This window comes from Corapipo altera, unplaced genomic scaffold, assembly GCF_003945725.1.
Source record: "Corapipo altera isolate COAL_440 unplaced genomic scaffold, ASM394572v1 2b, whole genome shotgun sequence".
NCBI lineage: Eukaryota > Metazoa > Chordata > Aves > Passeriformes > Pipridae > Corapipo > Corapipo altera.
In genome coordinates, this window is record NW_020884874.1 from 26,931,217 (window position 1) to 26,955,289 (window position 24,073).

Sequence of the window (24,073 nt, forward strand, 5' to 3'; positions counted from 1 at the left end):
CCCCGCCCTGACAGCGTTGGCCAATCAGGGCGCTCACAGCCCAGGGCGGAGCTCCGCGCGCCGCAGGGAGCCGAACGCCTTCGGCCGTTTCCGCCACCGCAGCCCCGATAATCCCCGACCACGCCCGAAGCCAGAGCCGAGCCCTTTCGGCAGCCTCCGGAAACCCGGAAGAGAGGCGGCCGAGCGCGTTCGGGTGTCTCCGGCACGGCAGTGACGCCCCGGTGAAGGGAGGGTGCTCGTGGTATCCCGCCTCAGCCGGACATGCGGCTGCTCTCGCGAGCTCTCCGCGCGGCTCAGGGCTGCCGGGCCGCCGCGCTGCCCCCTCGGAGCCTCCGGGCAGGGCCGGCCGGGAGCAGCGCAGCGGGGAGATGTCCACCCCAGCCGTGCCGCAGGCTGAGCGCCCGGCCCGGCCTGGACGAGCTGTTCGCCGCCCCGTCCTTGCGCCGGCTGCTGGAGGCGCGGGCGCAGGGCGCGGGCGGGGCGGCGCCGCAGCTGGCGGCGAGGGTGCGGCGGCTGCGCGACAAGGAGCGCGAGCTGCGCGACACGCGCGAGCTGGCGCGGCAAGGTGCGGGCCGCGGGGACATGGGCGTGTGCGGGCGCGATTGGCGGAGCAGCCCCGGGGAGGCGGGGGACGCGCCACACGTGTCACCTCGGGGGGGCGGGGGGGAGGGGGAAGGGGGGGGGACCCCCCTGCCCCAGGGGGCCGGGGCGGTCTCCTCGGGCCTTCTGGAAGTAGAGAAACCGCCTGAGCAGAGATCAAGGGTATGGGCGAGTGGGGAAAGCGCATCCACCGGCGTAGGAGCTGCTGATGCTGGAAGGGGGAGCAGCGTGGCGACACCTGTCTCTCATAGAATCACGGAATATTCTGAGTTGGAAGGGACCCACGAGGATCATCGAGTCCAGCTCTTAAGTGAATGTTCAGTACAGGGATCAAACCCACAACCTTGGTGTTAGTAGCACCGTGCTCTGACCAGCTAAAATAAAGATAATTAATCGGGGATAGAAAACTTCTAAAGGTTTTTTTAATCCCATTTTTCTTTTGCTGCCGAGACAGCCCAACCTGCCTTTCCGTCTCCATTTACAGTCGTAGACATCAACATCTGTTGGTGCTGTCTCCACACGTGATTTGACTTTGTATTGTGTCAGTAACTGCGCACTTTTAGTGCTGCCAAATAATATTTTTTTACCCAGGATCAAACTTCCTTTTGATAGCAGTTAGAAAACAAAAATGCAGAAAAGGAATACTTTTAAGGTCAGTAAACATTCATTAGATTGTGAAATATTCCCTAGATCATTTAATACTTGCTACTAAATACCAATTAATCAAAAGTGCTGACTGTAGGTGGCTGTTCTGACTAATGAAGGTGGCAAACACTGTCCAAAAACAATAGCTATTTTTTGGTATTTTTACTATTCATTCTCTTACACCTCAGTTTGAAAAAAGAGAAATGTTTCCTTTGAACGAACTAATAATTGACCCAAACTAACTTAATGAAATGGAATGGAAGATTTTTTTTCTCCTTTCAGAACCTGCTGAAAAAGCTAGTGTTATCAAAGCCAGGCTTAGAATTTCAGGAAAGTGAAGACATCACAAAGGCTTAGTCAGTAATTTTGATCGCTTCTGCAGTTAATAATTGCAAATATTTGTTTATATTATTTTAAACTGATTTTAAAGCCTGTATTGCATCTGCATCTTAAAGTATGCAAGTACTATTAATTGGTAGATTATTTCTTAATTATGTTACCAACAACTGGTTTGACTCTTAACAGATTTTTAATTCCTTAATTCTTATCCTTCCTTCTGTTGACCTTAATGACTAGCCCTTCATCAGTCAGTAGTTATGGTAAAGAAATGTAGATGGAGATAATCAAGTTTCCATGTTCAAAGAGTGACAGTTAGTCAGATAGTCAGCCATGCATTCTCTTAGCCAGCTGTAGATAAAGCATGCTTGTTGTTTAAACCAGTTTATGCATTATTATCTTTTTAATTTCCTTCTTACAGAAGTGATGGAGTTAATTCACCAATATTAAACCTAAAATATAAAGTAAAAAAAGTTTCATTTATAGTTGAGCTAGTGACTATTTGCAGTCACAGTGCTGAAAAGGTGTGGCTCTAGTGCAAGACTGCTCCTGAGCACATTTAAAAGTTTGCTGTACACAGAAAAAAGTCTAGCCCCAGCTCCCCATTTTTCATTGTATGTACCATTTTCTCCCTTTTTGGGCAATCAGAGGCTGCTTAAAATGTTGATTTTTTTTTTTTAATTATTATTTTTTCATCCCTTTGTTTGAATTTTGATATTGACAAAAAAAAAAGAAACACTTTAACATATTGAAACTGTAGTACAGAAAAAGAAGTCTTAATTGAAAAACATTAGTGTTGACCAATCAAGTGCTTCAAAATTACAAGTTCCTCTTATTATGCAAGAGTTCTCCCATAACGTTGCTTTTAGTGGTGTTTTAGAAGTTTTGCAGCTGTTCTGGAATAAATTGAGAGATATAAAATACTTGAAATTACTACTGCAGTTGTCAGATTTTTGCATACAATTATAGGGATAATAGTCCTTTTAACGAAGAGTGCCAATTGTGGGGCTGCTGTGCTCTTTAAATCCTTAAAGTTCCTGTCATACTGAAAAACAGAAAGTAATTTCTTAGAGTCACAGAATGGCTGAGGTGAGAAGGGACCTTTGGAGATCACCCAGTCTACCCTTCTGCTCAGCAGGATCACCCACAGCAGGTTGCTCAGGGTTTCACCTAGTTGGGATTTGAGTATCTTCAAGGATGGAAACTTAGAACCAATCTGGGCAACCTATGCCACTGTTTCACCACTGGCACAGCAATTTTTCTTTTTTTTTTTTTTGGTTAGGTTGGATTTTGTTTGTTTTGTTTTTTAGAGTTTCAGATTTTTCCCTTGTCTTATACCTGCACAGGATTAGAACACACTTAATATCTACTGTGTGCCTTCATTACAGATCATAGTATTAATTTGATTTTCTGGCAGGTTTAGTGTGTTGGGAGAGAGGGGCAAGTTTTGTGGTAGGTTGGTTTTGGGTTTGGGGGTTTTTTTGTAGAGTAAGTTCTTCATGTGGTTATTTTTCGGAAGGTTTTCTCAAACTGGCACTGATGTAAGTCTGAGGATTAACCATACTCAAATATTCCAGATGAGAATGAAGATTTACGGAAGCTTGCAGAAATGGAAATTGCCTCCTGTGAAGAAGAGATAGCTGAACTGAAACAACAGGTGAGATCCTCTTATAAAGCCTGTTGTTTCCTTGTCATTCTTAAATTAACAAGGCCAAATTGTCTTCTTAGGAGCATTGGAACTAGGTGATATTTAAGGTCTCTTCCAACCCAAACCGTTCTATGATGCTCATCAATATGTATATGATAAACTCTTTTCCTCCCCACCTTGCTATTTATACTCAAGTAGTGTCTGTTATCTAATAGAAATGAAAAAAGGAGATGCTACAGAGACAGGCTGTAAGCAAGTGCCTATTTGTACCTGAAAATGTTTTAATCAATGTATCTTTTTAAGCTGGTGCTATAGTTTGTCTTATCTCGATATACTATTATGGATGTCCAACTCTTTATCCCTTGGAAACAAAACTTACATAGTATCAGGCATACTAGTGCTTTTGGAAAAAAATATTTTAATACTATGTAACTACTCTAGTTGCTACCTTATATAGGTTTTACATAGTATCTGTGTTATTTGAAAAAAAAGATCATGATCTTTACAATAAAAATCTATTTAACTGAATGTTACTGGTGAAGTTGAAGCTGGTGTGGTCACATTCTTTATTCATCTGACAGCGATACAACAATCACTTTATAAATATTTTTGTAAATATTTATGGTTTTGCCAAAAGAAATAACTATCTGTAGAAAGAAACATCACCTAATGCTGGTACAGGAAGATGATTGAAAGGAATTTGCAAATCAGCCAGAGTTTTGATCCAGCATGCAAAATTGTGATACAGTTTTTTTACTTCTGTTGTATCTTTCTGCTGCAGATCAGGCTCTTCCTTTTTAAATAAATAAATGAATAATACATTTGAGTTGTTGTTGAAGGACTATCTTCTGAATATCCATACCTTCTTAGCTCTGCAGTTGAGATGGGGTTAAAAGGAAATCTGATGGGAGGGGAGGTGTTCAGTTGTCTTGCAAGAAGTGGCGTGAATCCTGCAGTGTCCAAATGTCCTCGAAGTTTTCCTAATGGGTGGAAAACTTCTGTGAAGTTTTGTGGATCTTGAGAGAAACCAGTGTAGCTCCTGTAACTGTGAACAGACACGGGGAGCCTTCCTGCAATGCAGCATCACCCCCACTCACCTCTTGCTGGCTGCTGCTTCCTCACTAAGGGAGGCATGAGAAGCCCATCCTCAGGGCAACCCAGGGGGAGGTACAGAGAACACAGCCTAGGTCAGTTACAGACTTGCCTTGGTGTTTTGTGCTGTCTCAGTTGTGGATAGTGTCAGAGAGGAGTCTTAGCTGGGTTTTTTTGTATTTACAGATAGTGTTGCTTTTGATTCCTTCAGAAGAAACAGATGAAAGTGATCTGGTCATGGAAGTAACTGCTGGAGTTGGAGGGCAGGAAGCCATGCTGTTCACTTCGGAGATATTTGATATGTATCAACGATATGCTGCCTATAAAAAATGGAAATTTGAAGTATTAGAATACTTTCCCAGTGAAATAGGTCAGTAATGAAAATACTGTAACTTCCTAATAGGAGTTGAAACAGTCATTCATATGACATTTTGATTTCCTAACTACGGGAAGCTAATTTGCACTATCTTAATTTTAGAAGTGGAGAATTGTTTGAATGTCTGAGTACAATTTTCCTCAGCTTCTGTATTTGAGAATGAAATTCCATTTCAGAAGTACTATTAAAATACTAAAGTGCCAAAAAGAAAACTTGTCTTTCAGTAGTTTCATTTCTACATTTTGAGAATACTGAAAGACAGATGCTTGACAGAAGGAAATTCAGAAAGTGATGGTGTTGTTTTAGCTTTATTTTTTTTATTTTTTAGAAATACAGATTATATATACTTTTTAATGGATACAATCTTCAACTTAGTTAATGTTTTAGTGCTTATAGGTCAGTTTGGTGGCAGTTTGAAAGTCTGTTTATTATTATGGATTGGCAGAGAGGAATCAGTTTTATTAAAACAATTTTTAAAGTTTCATCTAAAACATCATGAATTTATTTGAAATATGATCTGATGTTAAATACAGCTAATGGATGAGCAAAGTGGGAGGATTGTTGAGGCTTTGAGAGGAGAGATAAGAGATCTAATTATTTTTAAAGTCTTCAACTAAAATGTCACAGGTAATCAGCTTACAGCTTCATGCCAGTAAAGGATGTTCCTCCTTTCTACCTTTTTCCTTATTACATCTCTGCCTGTCTGAGCAGTCCCACCTATTTTTTTTCTGTCTGTTTTGATGTCCTTTCACTTAAACTGGCAAAGACTTTTCTTTTTATGACTGGGTTATTTTTTTTTGCCTTGTCAATGTGTTAAGCCAGTTCTCATGAGCCTGGGAGCTAACTTAGGATAAGCAGCAACATGGGACTGAATGCAAGGAAGTGGAAAAACTGGATCTTCTGGTGCTGATGAGCTGTGAATTTGGTTTAGGAGCAATGCCTTTGAAGAGGTGGGGATTGGTAGTTTTACACAACAAACTGAGGCAGTGGCGCAATAGTTAATTTTAGCTTAATCCAGATAGTGTGTAAAGTTGTTTCACAAAGATCATCTTGCTGTCTCTGCATTGTTGCTGACTGCTTTGCATTGACACTTGTGATTGTGCATCTTTGTAGAGTCTCATCACCAAGTCAGTTCACCTGAAAAATTGCACACACACAAAAAAATCAGTTGGTTTTCAGATAATTGGCACAAGAGAAGAGGAGAAATGTTCACAGAGGTGCTGGAGGCAAAGGGTGTGGCTGCTGGTGGTGGCAGTGAGAAAACAGGACCCTCTTCCAGCAGCAAGAGGTTCAGCAAGCTTAAGCCTACCATGAAACTGCAATCCAAAACATGGCCAGCCATGGCAGGGCTTTTGGGTTTTGATTAACAGATTGCTAGCCACATTTCTCAGTAGGATAGATTTGTTAAGTCTGTCTGTGTTAACAGATCTACAGCCTTAGTTATCCATGGTGTCATTAGTAAAGGTAGCACATTCTGCTTATTTGGATATTGCTGTGGAGGTAATGCATATGTCCTAGTGGGTGTGGGTCAGTAGATGGGCACTTGTGCAGCTTACTGCTCCTAGCTCAAATTGGTTGTGAAACTTCGCCTCTAGTCATACTTTCATCAATTTTTTTTTTTTTGTGAAAGTTAGAGAAATTAGAAAAGCTAGGGTGCTAGGATATGCAATCTGTCAGAAAAACTCTAATATTTTTTCAGTCAACACTTAATATAATTGCAGAGAGTTTTTTAGCAAGCTTTGAGAAATGTGAAGCATCCTTTAACACTTCTTCTGTTTACTTACACCGTATTTTGGACTCAGTGATATTTTCAAGTATCTTGAACCTTTCTGTTTCAACAGTGTAGAAATTCACAGCAAATAAATATTCACAACTCTCCCAGCTGAGCTTCTGATGGCAGTGAGCTGCTTTCCCCTTCTAATGAAGGTCCTTCTGTACCGTAAAGAAGGATCAAAAATTGGGCTCCATGGAAGAAATGCAGTTGGATGTCACAAACTGACACCTTGAAAATCTAGGTTTAGGATTGATATGTTGTCTGTATTCACACTTCAGAAAAAGGGAAGCCCTTGTCTATACCTATGTCTATATACTGTGGATTTCACTTACACTTCTGGTTTCTTAAAATCTTTATTTGAATTGATTTTAAAAAATGTTATGTCTGTAAAATGTCCCAATAACTTTCTTTAGCGTTCTTAGGAGGTATCTTATTTCAAGCTGATGAACATGAATTCAGGTTTTCACAGTATCAGCATCCCCTTTTAGAGTGACTGCTGACAATTCAAGTAATACACTTTTTTCACACAAATAATACACTTGAATTCAGTATTCTCTATTATCTATCTTTGTTACTATTAATAAACTTTTTGTATTTTCAAGAAGTCATTTGCCAAGTAAACTGTTTGCTCAGTGCAAGTGGAGGTAGGGACAAGAAGCTTCATATTACAGTACATCTTGTTGCTGAAAGAGCAAAGTCATATTCATCCCCATTTATGACCAGGCAAATGCTTTGCCAGGAGCTGAGCCAGTTCAGCCTTCAAAGCCAACAGGAATCTGTTTACTTTCTTTTTTGAAAGTAAATGGAATAAACATTGTACCGCTGAGATGGGTGTAAACAGAAAGAGGAAAAGGTCTGGGTCTTCTTTTTATCATGTATAATGGGGAGAGGAGTGTTACCCTTTCCACTGAGGCAAGACTTGGATCAGGTAAAGCCCAGCAGTCACATACACTTCACCTTCAGAGCACAGTTTCATAGTCAGCTTAAACAAGGGTTGTCTCACCTTCTAGCCAGCTGTATGTTTTCTTCTCTCTCAGCTCTAGCAATTTTGAGGCCCCAGTGCTAATTGGATCAGTTCACTGATTTGGCTTAAAAGCCCTGCTATGGGATAGTTTTTAAGTCAGGACTCAGCTTGCAGAGTTCTATGGTTGGAAGAGAAAGGGAGTTGGGTTTGGCTACCCTTTTGATGAAAGTCCTTGGACAAAGAGCCCATAACCTCATAGGCATTCTCATTAATGCCTTAAATAGGAAATTGAAGTGATATATTAACCTAGTATATATCTACCTGTATTTTCTCTTTTAAAGGGCTAGGTTTTTAATGGCTATATATTTATTTCAAAATCTGCTGTTTTGCTGAGAGCTTACCTGTGCACTGAAATTAATGTCAAGGAAAGTAGGATGTAAATTTTGGGAAAAATAAAGACAACCCTAGCTTTTGTCAACTTCTTGTGTATTTTTTGGTCCTGCATGACCATATATTATCAAAACAGATGCTAGAAATAAATTGGGAAGTAGGGGCACTATGCATGGCACTGCCAATGAAAGGCAAGTTTGAACCCTCGGTTTCAAATTGTCTACACTGTGCTGAGTGGAGCTAAAGATGCTGGTGGCACTGGGCTGTTGCACCCTGTCCTCGCTCCATTTTTATCAATTGCATTAGCAAGAGCAAGGTCCTACTCTTAAAATGTCAAATTCCCTCATTTCTGAGAGCTCCTGAATTTGACTGAAATCTGAATATGAGCGTGTGTAAATGAGGTGAATGCTAAATAAAGCTGCAGTTAAAAAGTGGTTTCAGTCTACTCTTAAGTTACTTTATTGACATACTCCAAGGGATGCCACTGTGCAAAAATAGCACATTGAAAATTTAGTGCACACATTAAAGAACAAACCCATGTCATTATTTATCCACTGCCTCTCACTCTGTAGTGGCAGGCAGAGACACAGATGTGGGACTTTGTCTCAATCTGGGTATAAGATGCCCCATTAAAAAATGAGTACAAACACCCTTGTTCTGTGCAGATCAGATTTCAGGATAGAGTGGGACATTTAATATGAAAGGGGCAAGCACACAGTTAGCAAGAGCTAACTACATGTGACAGGCCTACAACATGTCTGCCAGGGTAAAGGGTTTGTTGAAATTTTATTAGATTTGGCTGCGTTTTGTATTAAACCCATGTTGGTAATGGTTGATTCAAAGCAGTATGACCTAAATACCTGTCATCTGAACCAGTTTCTTGGTCATCTTATGCTGAACCCTACAGTGCCACAGGCACACTGTTACTACTACAAACTAAAACTCTCCTGAACATGTCACAGACATGGGCGCAGCTCAGACAGACTGACTATACCCATGGTATGAATATTAATGCCAGGAGAAGTGAGAGAGAAAAGACAGTAAGTTAGCTTTTGCAATTAACTGTTTATCACATAATTAATACTTGTCAGCAGTACTGTAACCTTGTGGACAGTCACATTATTTTTACTCCTGACATAACCTGGCTTCTTCCTCAAATCTAGAGGTGTCATGTGATCTTTTTAGTACTTGCTTTCATATATAAAGGAGTAAGTAAGATTTATTACTTAACTACATTCATTATTTTAGGTTACATAAGATTCTCTTAGAGTAAAGAAGAGATTTTTCATTTATTCAAATAGTGTTTGCATAGAAGTAGGAAGATTGCACACTACTTGTTGAAATTAAACTTCCTGATCTAAACTAAAGATTTTGAAAGATTGTATTTGTTAAACTACATGCTCTGTCATCAGTTAACTACATGCTCTATTATCAGATTTATTCTAAACATGACAGACTCATCTTACAGAATTGATAGTGGATAATGGCTATAAATTACATCACTGAAGCACTAGGTATGCTGAACAGTGTATTTGAATCAAAGTGGTACAGTTTTATACAAGTAGGAGAAAAATTTTAAAAGTCAGACGGACAAGAATTACAAGGAATAGAAAGGAAGAGGCAGTTTAGGCTATTTTCAACAAACATGACTGTAAGAGTAAATTTATTTTAGTAAAGTTGGGGGGAATGTTAAATTTCTCTAGAGTAAAAACATTTGCAAACCTTGTCCATGGAGATGAAAAAACTGGCCTGTGTTCTGGCTGCTGACTTTTTGCTGCTCTGCAGGGCATTTTCAGATTCTATGTTGTCTTTATTTTCCTTTTTTAAAAAGCTTCTATCTTGCCCCTGTGATTGAGTTCCTCACTCTGAGAGACAGCCTAAAACTGTATTTCTGCAAAGTATGTGCCACTTCTCAGTTGTGGTTTCACGTTGTAAGACTTAAACAGCAATACTCTTTCAAGGCCACCTATCTCTTCTTCAGTCATTCCCTTGGCTCACCATCTACTGTGCTGAGAATGGGATTTGGGAATCGAGCTGCATTAGAAACCAAAATGAGTGAAAAATTGTATTCATTTGTAGTGCCATCACTTCTCTGATCCTTCAGTTATATTGCACATAAGCAAACAAGCAAGAGCAAGAATATCATACACTAGTAGAGCAATAAACTCTTTCTGTCATGAAACCATGATTGCATTAGGCTTTACTTCCAAGTTCCAAGCTGTTCGGTGCTTGTAGTACATTGATGTCAAATTTTGCCGGAGGTATTGGTAAGAGGTGCAAGAATTGGTGTTCTACTCACGCCAAGGAAGCAAAAGGTTAAAATGAAATAAAAAAGTGAAGACACATGGGTAGGATGCATAGAGGAGAATGGATAATGAGAAGAGTATGAATAATACTCATCATTCAGTTATAGGGAGCTGGTTCTTTTTCTCCCATTGAATGATAGGTTCTGAACTAACAATAAAAAAATCGATGTTTCTGAAAGCAGCTTTCAAAATTTGATCTTTATGTAAACTTGCTACTGGTGTTAGAGTTCTATCTTAGGCACTCTTTTTATGTATATAAAAAAATTAAATTGGACTCTATAAAAATAATCTGACAGTCCTTTAGTTGAGATGGTGTGTGAGTATGCATGTGTGGCTTTAAGATTTCTCTTGCAACTGTAATACTGCCTAAGTGTTTAAATGGTAAATTCATAATTTTAAGAAACAAATGACAATGATGTCTAAAGACACTGTTTGAAGTACAACAGCATAACACCAGCAGTTCTTATGGGTCTACAGTTGTGTTTCTTCTGTATTTAAGGTGGCCTAAGACATGCAGTAGCCAGTATAGCAGGTCTGGAGGCTTACAAATACATGAAATTTGAAGGAGGAGTGCATCGTGTTCAGCGGGTACCGAAGACAGAAAAACAAGGACGCATTCATACCAGCACAATGACTGTTGCAATATTACCCCAACCCACTAAGGTAATATTTATATTTTAGTATAACAGACTTTACCACAAGCAGTGTTTGATACCCGAGTGTTTTTGTCTCTCTTTTTATTCTCACTTAATGACTTTTTTTTTCTTCTTAATTTTAAACTAAGTCATATTTATTTGTTTATTTTTATTTTTTATAATAGGGGTGAAATAAAGAATTTCCGTCTTTCCTTGTAATCCTGATCTCAAAAAAGTCACTGACAGTTCCCTTAACTATAACTCAAAAATTCATTGTTACTCTGTCTTTCATGTTTTGTGGAAAACTACGTTTTCTACAAAGTAACCTAAGACTGACTTATTTTACAGGGCTCATAGATACTTCCTTTAGCACTTCCTCTTTTCCATTTTTGTACTGTCCTCACTTGCCCCTTCCAGAGTGTATACGTCAAGTCTCACTATATTTGCTTGGTTAAAAGCAACTGGCTAAGAAATAAAGCTTTGTTTTGATCTTTGTTTCATATTGAACTAGCAGATTGTCAAAGATGTTACTCCTTGCTGTACTCTCTTGAAGTTATCTCGTTCCTTTCTCACAGAGCCTACTGCTCCATTCCAGAACTAGAAAAGGGAATATCTTCCATTTTATCTAAAAACCATCTGGTATCAAGTTCAAGTATTGGTTAACTCTGCTAGAAGAAGAGGGTGCAGGGCTTTCAGAAGAGGGGAAAATGAGTGCTAAGGGATAGTTATGTGTTAAGCTACTATTTGTCTGATTTCCTGGGTTCCATTGTGTTGGAAGTCCAGTCCGACTACGAAGATTTGTTAATATGTTTACACGTGGATGTGAGCTACCACTCATAATCTTTAAAAAGTTTGATCTTGCATGAATGTGCCTTATAAAATAAACTGACTGTGCATATTTGATACCTGTATGGAAAGAAACAATATAAATACATTCTTTGTTTGTTTTTCTTTTTTTTTGGTATCTCATGACAGATGAGGCTGCAAATTAATCCAAAAGATCTACGGATAGAAACAAAGCGAGCTAGTGGAGCTGGAGGCCAGCATGTCAATACCACAGATAGTGCTGTAAGGATAGTTCATATTCCAACAGGTGCTTCATTTTTTCCTTACTACAAGATCTACATTGCCAAACTGTTGTCAGAATTTCTTTTGAAACGATAGTTGTATTTTCAAACCTGGACAACAGCAGAGCAGAGTTTTCATATAGTTTTCATGTCTTTTCATAGTACTCTAAATGCATCATCCTGTGCCCACTCCAATTTTTAGTAGTAAGGACTACTGGCTTCAGTAGGTAAGCTATCCATTTGCCACTAAACATGACACTCTACAAGCACCCAGATCAATTTCTGTCAAAAAGTTATATTTAAACTTTCAAATAATGAAAATGATACTAAAAAATGGAGTAGGTTGAAATCTGATGATTTGCCATTTCTTGACTAGTCTCCAAAAGAGAGATTGCTCTATTTCCATATTAAAATGTTGCTTTTAATTGCAGAGTCTATTCAGGATGCCAGCTTCCCTTTGTCTGCTGGCTCCTTTCCTATAGATAACACAGATAATTAGGAGGCCCATCCCTCTGGCTCAGGTTAGGAAACATAGGAGGGATATGGTACACCATCAAATGCTACCTGATTTTAGCTGTCATATATTTTTTTATTGCCGTTCCTAACCCTTTTACTTCCCTTTGAGCAGTCTTCAACAGCTGCCTTGACTTTCATGGCATTTTAACTTTTCCTCTTCTCTACTACAAACATTACTCAGGCTTTACAGCCTCAGGGTAATCCCAAGTGCTCTTTATCTTCATGTATCCAGATTTTTGCCACTGATCTCTTTGTATTTGTTTAAGACATTGATCCATTCTGCACTTGTTGCGTCACCTTAATAAAGTAGAAGATAAACAGTAGAGAGGATAAAATTCCATATATCACTATGTCATGACAAAAGATACTCCAGATTGAAAAAGTTTTGGATTGCCTGCATGTTTGGATAAAAACACAATGAACTAAAACCAGCAGTTGATCTTAGTTTTTGCTGAATGTAGATATTAGGGTATGTTATAGAAATGTTAAGGTGTATTGCAAATATTTTCATGGTTATATATGGCTAATAGGGGGATTTATATATCACCTTATCTCTTCACTTTTTCCTGTTCCACCATTCTCTTCTTCGTTTCTCTGATCTCACTTCCCTTACAATTGTCCTGTTACTTCTATTTCTCTCATCCTAAATATTGTTTAAATCTTCATTGCAATCCAGCAGGTTGTTTATAAATAAGTCTTTCATAAAGTAATACTATGTAGTCTTATAAAACATACTTTAATATTACCAGAGTTACTTAAAATAGATCCAAATAACAATTTAGCTTGTGCTGTTTTCTTCCTGTATTTCTTCTCCCTACTCCTTTCTTGGGCTGTTCATTTCTTGTCTTGAATTACATGCTTTGGGATGAGAAAACACACTTTTTGTGGTTGTTGTTCATAAAATAGTGCCCACTTTTTTATATTCTGATCATATTCGATACACTCGTTATCTCATGTATTTTACTGCTCCTTAAATCTTACATTTCCTGGAACTGTGACCAAAAATTACAAGTATTCAAGGTGTCTTCTGTAAGTCAGATCACATTACATATCTTTTATTTCATTATCCACCTGTTGTCCAACATGTGGAATTAAATTTCTTGTCATATGGCTTAAAACACCTGTACAACTCAGCCTGCACTTTTTTCCCAAAATGTATTATTAGGTATTAGTAAGTCTGGACTTCTACATTCCCAGTCCAAATTAAATATGGAAGAAAGAAACAGTTTAATGTAACATAATAGAAGTCGTCTAGAAACTGCAAAACTATTTTAGTATGTGTTACTCTTAAGTGCTAAATGTCATGATATTTTTGACAGGGATCGTGTCTGAATGTCAGCAAGAAAGATCTCAAATTAGAAACAAAGAGAAAGCTATGCAAATGCTATGTGCTAAACTCTACAATGCCAAACTAGAAGAAGAAACTAAAAAGAGAAACAGTGTTCGAAAGATTCAGGTAAGTTTTGTTTAGTAACAATATCATTCTGTACAAGCATGTGTTCTTAGGGTAACTTCTGTGTTGAACTGCAAATAGTAAATGGAAATATAGGGGAACTGGAGCCCAGGAGGGACTTACATGAGGAAAAAAAAAATCATAGAATCATAGAATGGTTTGGGTTGGAAGGGATTTTAAAGGTCATCTAGCTCCATCCCCTCTGCGATGGACAGGAACACCTTCCACTAGACTTCCCTGAAAAACAAGAAGTTGTGGAGTCCAAAGCTTCTCTGGACAACAAAATTACATTTTACTTCAGCAGTAGAGGTTGTATATTAACCAGACTTAAAATTTCACTGGTACATAAATTCTACAGATCCAGTGAAACAAACTGCATGTTTGATTGCAGCGTGAAGAACCAGAATAGTATTAGAAAAAGATGGAGTAAAATTATTCTTTTATATGTTTGAGAACAATTACTGCAGCCACTGAAGTGATCTGAGTCATATGTAACTATAACAAATTTTGGATAATCATGAGAGGAAAAGAAACCTTTCACTTTAGATGCTTAATCAATATTTCATAATTTTTTTATAAAAAGATTATTATAAACTCATTCTTCTTGTTCAATAGATTGGGACTAAAGGAAGATCAGAGAAGATCAGAACATACAACTTTCCACAAGACCGGATTACAGACCACAGAATAAGCAGATCAGTGCATCACATTGAATCTTTCATGCTAGGAGAAGAAATGCTAGATGAAATGATACAAACTCTGAGAGAATATGCTGATTTTGAATCTTTAATGGAAATTATTTCAGAAAATGAAAAAAAAAATTCCTCCTGAACATTACTCTTTATCAGCCCATTAGAACAGATGTTGTAAGGTCTGCAAGGAAGCTTCTTGGAATACCACCGAGAAAATGGAACTGCTTTTCAGGTCATGAAAAACACCACAACTTCTTTCCTCGTGACTAATAAACAGTTTTCTTACTTGCTGAGTAAAAGACTTTATTATCTTCATATGAGATACATTATTGCTGCAGCAGTCCATTTGAAAAGTAAATTTGACTGCGTCAGAAGGAACTGCGGTTTTTAGTTTTCTCCACTGAGAAGATACTGATACACCACTCTTGAAAGGTATGCGCACATTAAAAAATTAGCTATTTGTAGTTCCAGTTTTCGTTTAAACAATAGCTTAAACATCAGTACAGTGTCAAATAGCTTACTTGAGAGATCAAGAAAAAACTTAATTTCTTTGAGTGATTCTACCTATATGCATATCTGTTAATCAATTAAAATGTCATGAGAGGGAGTCTAAGTGTATCTTCATCATGTTTTCATGCCCTTCAGAACAGAAGTCTAGGAATATCCCTTTTTCCAGAAAAAAAAAAAGCTGTGGAAGCCAAGTGACAAATCATATGAGTTGATTTTTGAAAGAATGTTTCTGTTCTTGAGTCCAAAGTGAATTGTTACAGTATTGTTCGGCTGATACTTTAGTCTCCACTTCGCTTCGCTTGAGTTTCTGCTTTATGCTTTTAATTGACCCTCCAATTTATTGATTTTCTAAAAGTTACATGGTGTGACAGACATCTTAGTGTTTTTGTCTATCTATTTAACAGCATTGTAAGGCATTCGATACCTTTATCAGCTTTGTTTTTTAGTAAACACTGCATGGTAACTACGATTAAGTTCCAAATCTTTTAATTAAAGACACGCACATTAACTTCAGATGTAGGAATATCTATATGCGTAAGGTAAGGCATACATGTATCCTGTTGGTAAGCATGAGACCTAGGTCTGCATTTACTAATAGTTTTACAACTCCTAACTGGCACATAAAAGTAAAAAGAAACATTGACTCGTTAGATATCGATTGGCACAGAAGCTAGGACTGAAGTCTTTGTTCCTACCAGATCGGTACAGCAAAGACTACAGAGCACTTGTGAGAGTCTTACTGACTTAACTTAAAGCCAGGCTTTCTTACATCCAGTGATGGATGGAGTTAGCAGTTCTTTCTAACTTCAGCTCCATATCCATCCAAATAAGAGACATCAACTGGGTCTGAGCACTGGATTACTGCATGAAAAACTTGGATAAACTTGTAGCCCGTCTGGCCAAATCCTGCCTGGCTCACAGCCTCCCTCTTCTCATCTAGCTCTTCAGCAGACACTAGAGGTGGTGTTGCCTTGCAAGTGACCAGCCTCTGACCAGTGTGAGAAAAACCAGACATGATGTGGTTCTAGCAGGAGCCTGACTGAGGTATCCTAAAACTGGCATCTGACAGGACTTTGCTGTCCTCCTTGGCTCATCATGGCAAGCCTTACTCTATATTAATTTTAACACAAGCAACTTCTCTGAGCTGTAAGCAGATTGCATTTCCAGCAGCAGCAGCAGAGATCCTTGCATTGGTGTCCAGTCAGCCTAGCTTCCAGTGGCACTTCTCATCACACTTCAGCTGCTAATAGCATTGGTCATGCTTTAAAATAAATACAATTATTTTATGGGAAGGAGCCCAGATGCAAGATCCACCACCAGACTTAAATCACAGAACCTCCCTGCTCAGGCAGGGTCCTGAGAGATCCTTGAGACTGGATGTGGCACTTAGTACTGTGGTCTAGTAACCACGGCGGTAATGGACCAAGGATTGGACTTGGTGATCTCGGAGGTCCCTTCTAACCCGGCTGATTCTGTGATTCTATGATCCTATGATCCTAGAGCACATGGCACAGGATTGCGACCAGACAGTTCTTGAATATCTCCAGTGAGGGAGAGAATCCTTCCCCGACAGAGGAGCTTTGCACATTGGGAGCGTGTCAGGATGATGGGAGAATCCCAGGCTCACCCATTTAAAAAAACCAGGCTGAGCTTAGGCGCGTCACTCCCGGGGCGGGGAAGGCGGCAGTTCCTTGGGGAGAGCGCCGCGAGGCCGTGCGGGTGCCGGAGGGCGGGAGGAAGGGGCGGGCGGGACCCGCGGCCGGGCGGGAGCCACAACCGCGCGGGAGCCGTGGCCGCGCCGCCCGCCTCCCTCAGAGCCGCCAGGGAGGGAAAACGCCGGGCCGGGCCGGCACCGCCCCCCGCGCCCCGCATTGGCCCCCGCCTTCTGCCCGCCTCCCATTGGCCGCGTCCCGCCCGCGGGCGCGGCGCGATTGGCCGGCGCGGTTTTGGATACCAAATTCAAAGTTTTTAAAAAGCGCCCGGCGAGCGCGGACCACGCACTGCCCGCTGGCGCCGCAGCAGAGGTGAGAGCCGCGCCAGGGTGAGCCATCCGTCCACCAGCCGGTCCGCGGCTGTGGGGCTCTGTGCTCAGGGCTCCGCGGCTGGACCGGCTCGGGCCAGTGGGGCTCCGCCGTCAGGGCTCCGTGAGCGGGGTGGCGGGGGCTGCCGGCGTACGCAGCGGCGGGACTGGGAGTGCTGGCGGCGCTGCATGGTCATGATGGGCTGGGGAGGGGGATCCCCGGCGGCCGCCCAGTCCGGCTGCCCTCCGCAGCCTAGCCCCGCAACTATCCCGCCGGCGGGACGGGATGGGATGGGACGGGACGGGACGGGGCGGCGGCACATGGGCGGCCACGGAGCGCCCCGATCCTGCCAGCGAGCCGCATGTGGGGTGCTCAGGGCTGCTCGCCACACTGGCGGGGCTGAGCCCGGGTCCGAGCAGGGGTGGGGAGCCCAGGTCGGCTCCCGCCGGCGGGCAGCGCGGGCGGGGACGCGCCGCGCTGTCTCCCGCCCGCCGGACCACGCCGCCGGAGGGGGCATCCACCCGGCGCGCTCCTGCTCGCCCGCCACCAGCATTTTAGGGGGAATTCTGCAGTGCTGGTGAAAGGGGAGACCCCCAAAGGCGCAGGGTGAGGGTCCCGGGGCCGTGGGGCACGGTAGAGCCGGGACCCGATCTACCTGCCGCCGATTCGGGCCATCTTGAGCTCTGGGCGGGAGAAGCCTGACAGCGCCGCGGGGGCCCGCGGCTGAGCCCGCTCCTCCGGAGGGTCAGGGCCGGCCTTGATGGGGGGACATTTTCCAATTCATTAGTATTTCAGCCCAAAAGTTCCAAGGAAGGGGGGAAGGGAAGGAGGAAGCTTAGCGAGGCTTACATCTCTCACCTAACTCACACTACTCAAAGCCATAAGCGTATTTGCTCCTTTCTTCCACTAAACGTAGGTACAAAGAAGGGACTTTTTCTCTGAATCGTTCATGAAACATTTTTCTAATGCTTCTTTCCAAAACTGCTGGAAGTGCTTAAATCCTTTAAAATTCTTGCTCAATGGGGGAGCTTATATTTCCTACGGATTACAAAGCATGTTGAAAATTATTTCCCCTTTAGATTTAACAGGGCAGCGATGGCTTCCTTCTCCCCTTCAGCCCTCGCCCATCCCCCCGCAATTGTTAATATAGATAGCACCGTATTTCGGGGTGGAGGGGAAAGAAACAGGGCGAGGAAAGCTCAATTTCCCTATGGTATCTATTGACCTCTCACTCTCTTAAAATCATGCTTGTAAGTAACCTTTATTTCCCTCCGGCCACTGTTTAGGGGTGGCTGCTTTTCTTTGTAATTTACACATCCATGTGAGCACTTGAGTTTTTCATGTGCCATACAGCCTCTTCCCTTTTTAAAAATGCCAGATACCTGACTGCAGCAGCAGCATTGCCTCTGGTCTTGGATGCAAACTTTAGGCTTTTCTGGTCCGGATTGTCACTCGTGGACCCTCTGCCACTGGTGTCCCTTGCAGGGACCGCAAGTGTCCTGCCTGTGTCGCTACATTTAGGGTAGCTAGTGGAGGCATTGGTGTGCCTAAAAGTAAACTATTCTGGTGGAATGGTGACAAAGTAAATCGGCCAGTTCCTAGCCCTAGTTATATGCAGCATAAAACTCGAGTTTTGAGATGATCTTACATAGATTGAATTACATAGTGGCTCTTGAAATCCATAGTTCCACTAGTTGTATTTCAGACGCTAGAGAGTGAGTTAGATAACAGTATAAAAGTCATAATGCAGAAGGAAGGAATGGTCAATTCTTTATAAGAAGAATAATTTGTGATGCAGTTTACACTGTGTTGTAATACTATCCTTGTTTCTTGCAGGATACAAACAACAAAATGAAATCAAACCTTAACCGCTCTTGCAAAATGAAACGTGATTTTGACTGTGCATCTCTTCATGCTGGATTTGCACCACTGAAATCTGCTGTGGAGAAAACAAGACTGGAAAAATCCTGCCTCTTGAATTACAAGGAAGGCTTTTGTAAAAGCTGCACAGAAGAGCATCAGAAAATATTCCCTAGTGACTCATATCATGCAGCCACCAGAAATCTAGAACTTGAAGATGGAGGAAAACCGATATATAACAAAGAAAACAAACAAGTGACCCAGAGACTTGATGAAGTTATCTGTGAAATGGAGGAACTGGAAAACAGTAAACTTAATGAGGACAGTGGTTATTCCTCTATGTTAAATACTCAGTATGCTGATACAATAGAACATGAGGATAGTATACCTTTGGCTGGGAATCTCTGTGTCACACCAAAACATTGTCTCAGGAAGAACCAAAACCAAGAACAGTTTTCAAAGAAGACTTTACTGCCAGTAAGCCATTATGAAGACATGATTTGCTCGACTTTGAAAAAAAATGGTAAAAGAAATCTCAAGTCTTGGGCTGCTATAGACAGAATTGTTTTTAGGGGAAAAGTTGAACTTTGTAACTTAATTGGAAAGAAAATGGGGCTAGATAAAATAGACATTTTTGCCGAGCTCTTCCAAAAGAACCTGAAGCATATATTAGCAAACATTTTAAGGCATCTCAGCGAGGTGGATTTAATCAAGTAAGTATATTGATCTCATTGTATTTCATTGGGAAAGGAAACAGCCTAGTCAGATGGCTTAATGATTTAAGTATGGGGCTTGTGACATTTACTGAATGTTTAGTATTATGTGTTAGTATGTTAAAACATGAACTGACAATGTAAGCTGTGGAGAATATCTTTTCCCAAGAAGGCAATTAAAGACTACAACTGTGAACATGTTCCATATTTACATGAAGGAAAAAGATTACAGTTATTCTTGCTATTAAATAAATCCTTTCCCAGGAGGTAACTGATATATTTGTATTGTCGTTGCAGTTTTGCCAAAGTCAGCACGACATGGCGGAAGATTCTACAAGAAGATAAATGGATTTTCCAAATGTATAGTAAAGCTGTGAAAAACCTCTCTGTAAGTTGCTGTACCTGTTAGATAATTTGTGCCTGAACCATCAGTATCTTTCTGCTATTTCAGGACTTAGTCTTAAGAGATCACAGAAGAGTTTCTTAGGTTGAAAACTGTCACTGGAGTGTCTGAGCTTGTCCTGTCAGGGTGCCCTGTCTCAAGTGTTGCTAGTCACATCAGTGTCTTTGGGGACCCCAAGGAAGGTTGACTGAGAAGGTGACCCAAGGAGACACGCAGATGTTCTTAGGAGCTTCCACATGTCCTGTGTTACAGAGAAGGGCAAGAAGGAGAGGGTCACTTCCAGCATAACCTTAGAGACTCAGTAAAAGCTTGCTGATCCAGAAGGGAAAGAGACTGACATAAACCACTCAGCTGACTGTGCGACTGGGGATCTCCGTACTTTCTTGCAGCAGTCTCCAAATTCCAGTGTGTTGGCTACAGAAAACTAAGAAGTGTTTCATACTGTGAGCTATTCCTAATGCCTCTTTATCCCATGAAATAAAACATACTAGATCCAACCACACGGCATTGCACTTTATCAAGTCAGGATTCTTAAAACACTAGGAGTGTCTTTCTTATGAGATGGAGAGACAATGAAACAAGGCTTAAGATCTGTCACAGGATAATGTAGTCAACCAGTTTGAGTTTTTATGTAGTATTTTACAGTGCTGGGGTGAAACATTTGGACACCACTGAACGTTCAACCCATAGAATTTGATTTCCTCCCTGCCATTGTATGCTTTTTTGTTTAACCTGAACTGGAAACCTGGAAAATTGGTGGGAGGAGTTTACTTCTCACAATGAAAGCTTCAAGCATTCTGATTCACCATAAAGAATCAGAAATACTGTTTTGTGCTCTAAAACATTGTGATGAATAGGTTATGTGCTCTGCCTAAATAATTACTGAGTTAATATGAAAGTAGGATGACATAATAGATTGTTGTTTTGATGGTCTGAACTAGAGAGCTGTTCTATGCATTTATAACAGAAATGACTGAGAAAGTTGAGGTAAAATCGGTAACATACTCCTTGGTGTGATGCTTTATTAATTGGAAACCGGGACAAAGGACCAAAAATTAGTTGTTGACTTCTATTAAACAAAAAAAGCAGTATCAGGTGAGTCTCTTTTCAAATTTAAATCTTGATTTAAATCTTGTTTTTCTTTTCATCAGAATGGCACGAAGGCACCAGAGCATGCTGCAACAAGGGAGTACGTTCTTTACAGAGTGTCTTTAGCTTCCATTCAGAAAGCAACCCCACCAAAAATCTTGAACAAAAAAACCACCAGATCCAAAGCATCTAAGAATCACAGCAGGCTCGTGGAGTTTTCTGAGGTAACTGATGATTTCCATTCATCTTTAGTTTCTCAGGTGTTGTCTGGCACACAATCAGCTTGTAAAGCATGTTTCTGAAAGTAGTATCTCTTATTTCAAGTGCTCGTAGTTCTTATTAGCATGGCTGCCAGTTTTTTGCTTAGTATGACTATTTTAAATCCCACAAAACCTGTCAATTTTGCTTCAGAACTGATGGACAATTTAAAGGAAAAAAAGGGGGGACCAAAGACTAAAAAGTTCCTATTTTTTAAAAAAATAAGCGACACATACTTTTTCTGTTCATGCTCTGTTGGATTTTTTTCCAGCTAATTTTCTGGCATTAAAATGTACTTTTTTAGCTACAAATTTATAGTTTTCAACAACTGCAAACAGCCTGTTTCCCTTCACCTTTTATTTTTCTTAAGCTGTTTTTTTCCCCATGTATGTTACAAGTACTTCTTAAGACTTTTAAAAATGTTTATTGAAAGTTGTTGTTTATTAAGAAGCAGTAGATTTTCCTAACTAGAAAAAGGTTTTATGCTCAAGCTCAAAAGTCTTATCCTGCAAATTAGTGCAATGAGAAGATATAATGGCATTGGAAAGTATGATCCAGATGCTCTAGTACTACTATATTGGACATTGTAGCATTAAGAATGTAAAAGTACTCTGTTCAGTAGCTGTCTAAAATTTCATTCCTAAAAGACATTTATGTCTATACGCAACACATTCAGATTATATAAACATTTTGCTTTTAACAATTGAATGATACAAGGTGTTATACAGGTCTATAATTTTCTAATGCTAAACCATTTTGAAAGCAGATGTTTTTGTGTCAAAAATTAATTAATTGGAAAGCAAAAGGAATTGCTTCCATTTTGTATCTCAAGCTAAGTGCTCCACAGGTGAGATTTCTGAACACATTTCTCACTTTTCAAAAATGTCAATGATTTAAATAGAATTCATATTTATTTTCTTTTTAAAAATTAAAACACCATCCTTGGATGGAATTTGGAAGATTCAGGAGGGCTGTTTTACTTACAGCCTTTGATTTAGCCTATCCATCAAATTTTAAATTTAAAGAATTTGAAATTGGCTACCTCTACTCCAGTACAAAGTATACCAAAAAAGTATAGAGAAAGCTATAGTCTGATTATTACTTTTCAGTCTCCACCAGAATTTGATACAAAAATATAGGCTAAATTTTTAATTTATCTCTCTAGAGTAAGAGAAATTATAATACATTTTGTGGCACTTAGATAACATTAGGAAATTCTTAGAGAGTTTACTTACCTTCTGCTCCTGATTCTCTGTGTATGCTTTTTCCAATAGGCTGCCAAGACCTTGAAAAACACTGAAAGCTTTAAAGCCTGCCATCGCTGTGGTTCACCTGCAAAGTATGACTCCTATCTTCAAAGAGCAATGTGCAATCGTGAAAGTTGTGGCTTTGACTTTTGCACAAAGTGCATGTGCAGCTACCACAGCTCCAGTGACTGTATAAGCGGCAAACCAGTGAAACCCACCTCTATGCCAGGGCCACTTCCTGGGACTAAGAAAAGCAAACAGAATCTAAAGAGGTTGTGATCCAAATTGTCAGATGTGCCATAAATTTTTTTCTATTCATCTACAAAGAAAATGTTTTCTGCTATTCTATATTTATAAAGAAGTTTATTCTATTATTCCTCTGCGCTCTTTAATAGTCTTGTTCAGAAGGCTTTTAAAAGCATTTCTAGTGCTGTCCAGTGAGGTAAGTGAAGCCCTTTTTAACTTCAAATTATGGGGGAGTCTAGATTTTATGATTTTTCAAAGCTTTGTCTTTGATTTTTAAATGCAAACATTCATAATACCATTTTCTCTGATGGTTTCTCTTATGTGAATCTTAAATTGTTCTTCCTTCATTTCTTCATTCAGAAAGCTCAGGTTTTCCTTGAACTGAGGTGATACCTTTTCCAACTTTAAAAAAAACAGTACTGTATGTTGACTATACTGCTAAAAAGTACGTGTTCTTTTTTCTTGAAGTTATAATATTACTTTTAGTATTTGTATATATTTGTAAATACTATTCATGTTTGTCTTGTAAATGTGAAAATAAATTGCTGATCTTGACTTCGTTGGCTTTGTTGGACTTCTGTCTATCATCCTAGAAGATTACTTCTGTTTTCTCAAGTTTCTAGTATGTGCTTCTTAAAGACGTTAATTTGACAAAGTGCAAGTCTTCTGGATTTGTGTAAAATGTACTGAATCCATTCTCATGCTGTATTCTGCAGCTTGATTCCATAAATATTTTGTCTATTCAAGTCCACTTAAACATATGCTCAAGACTGGAAAATGAAGGGTAGAAGGCTGCCAAGTTGATTTGAGGGCTGGAGCACCTCTCCTATGAGGAAAAGCTTAGAGAGTTGGGTTTGTTCAGCCTGGAGGAGAGAAGACTTCAGGGTGACCTAATTGCAGCCTTCCAGTACGTAAAGAGAGCCTACAAGAAAGATGGAGAGGGACTTTTTACAAGAGCATGTAGTGACAGGACAAGGGGGAATGGCTTCAAACTTACAGATAGTAGGTTTAGATTGGGTATTAGGAAAAAATTCTTTACTGTGAGGGTGGTGACTGTGCACTGGAACAGATTGCCCAGAGAAGCGGACTCCCTATCCTTTCCCTAGAACTGGAGTTGTAACTAGATCTTTAAGGTCCCTTCCAACCCATGCCATTCTATGATTCTGTGATCCTATTATACCTCATTCTGGTAATTAGACTGCACCATCTTGATATGCATGTAAGCACAGTGA

At 40.2% G+C, this 24,073-nt stretch overlaps 2 protein-coding genes across 2 annotated transcripts; both read left to right on the top strand.

Moving 5' to 3' along the window:
* Positions 1–182: 182 nt before the first annotated feature.
* On the top strand, positions 183–15,470 carry MTRF1L (mitochondrial translational release factor 1 like). The gene is made up of 7 exons (XM_027634015.1): positions 183–565; positions 3,159–3,238; positions 4,508–4,691; positions 10,631–10,794; positions 11,742–11,859; positions 13,669–13,805; positions 14,418–15,470. The coding sequence occupies exons 1-7, from the start codon at positions 262–264 to the stop codon at positions 14,631–14,633; spliced, it is 1,203 nt and encodes a 400-aa protein (XP_027489816.1). The 5' UTR covers positions 183–261; the 3' UTR covers positions 14,634–15,470.
* Positions 14,818–23,396, top strand: FBXO5 (F-box protein 5). The gene is made up of 5 exons (XM_027634014.1): positions 14,818–14,926; positions 18,862–19,598; positions 19,896–19,986; positions 21,153–21,314; positions 22,623–23,396. Exons 2-5 carry the CDS (start codon positions 18,877–18,879, stop codon positions 22,872–22,874), a joined length of 1,227 nt encoding a protein of 408 aa, XP_027489815.1. The 5' UTR covers positions 14,818–14,926; positions 18,862–18,876; the 3' UTR covers positions 22,875–23,396.
* Positions 23,397–24,073: the final 677 nt, after the last annotated feature.

What these genes read in the sequence shown, in the direction of transcription:
- FBXO5 (XM_027634014.1), top strand. Translation starts at nt 18,877, where the DNA reads ATGAAATCAAACCTTAACCGCTCTTGCAAAATGAAACGTGATTTTGAC. An exon ending in AGCGAGGTGGATTTAATCAA is followed by an intron (nt 19,599 to 19,895) that starts GTAAGTATATTG and finishes TTGTCGTTGCAG; the next exon opens with TTTTGCCAAAGTCAGCACGA. An exon ending in GGCTCGTGGAGTTTTCTGAG is followed by an intron (nt 21,315 to 22,622) that starts GTAACTGATGAT and finishes TTTTTCCAATAG; the next exon opens with GCTGCCAAGACCTTGAAAAA.
- MTRF1L (XM_027634015.1), top strand. Translation starts at nt 262, where the DNA reads ATGCGGCTGCTCTCGCGAGCTCTCCGCGCGGCTCAGGGCTGCCGGGCC. An exon ending in ATACTTTCCCAGTGAAATAG is followed by an intron (nt 4,692 to 10,630) that starts GTCAGTAATGAA and finishes TCTGTATTTAAG; the next exon opens with GTGGCCTAAGACATGCAGTA. An exon ending in ACAGTGTTCGAAAGATTCAG is followed by an intron (nt 13,806 to 14,417) that starts GTAAGTTTTGTT and finishes CTTGTTCAATAG; the next exon opens with ATTGGGACTAAAGGAAGATC.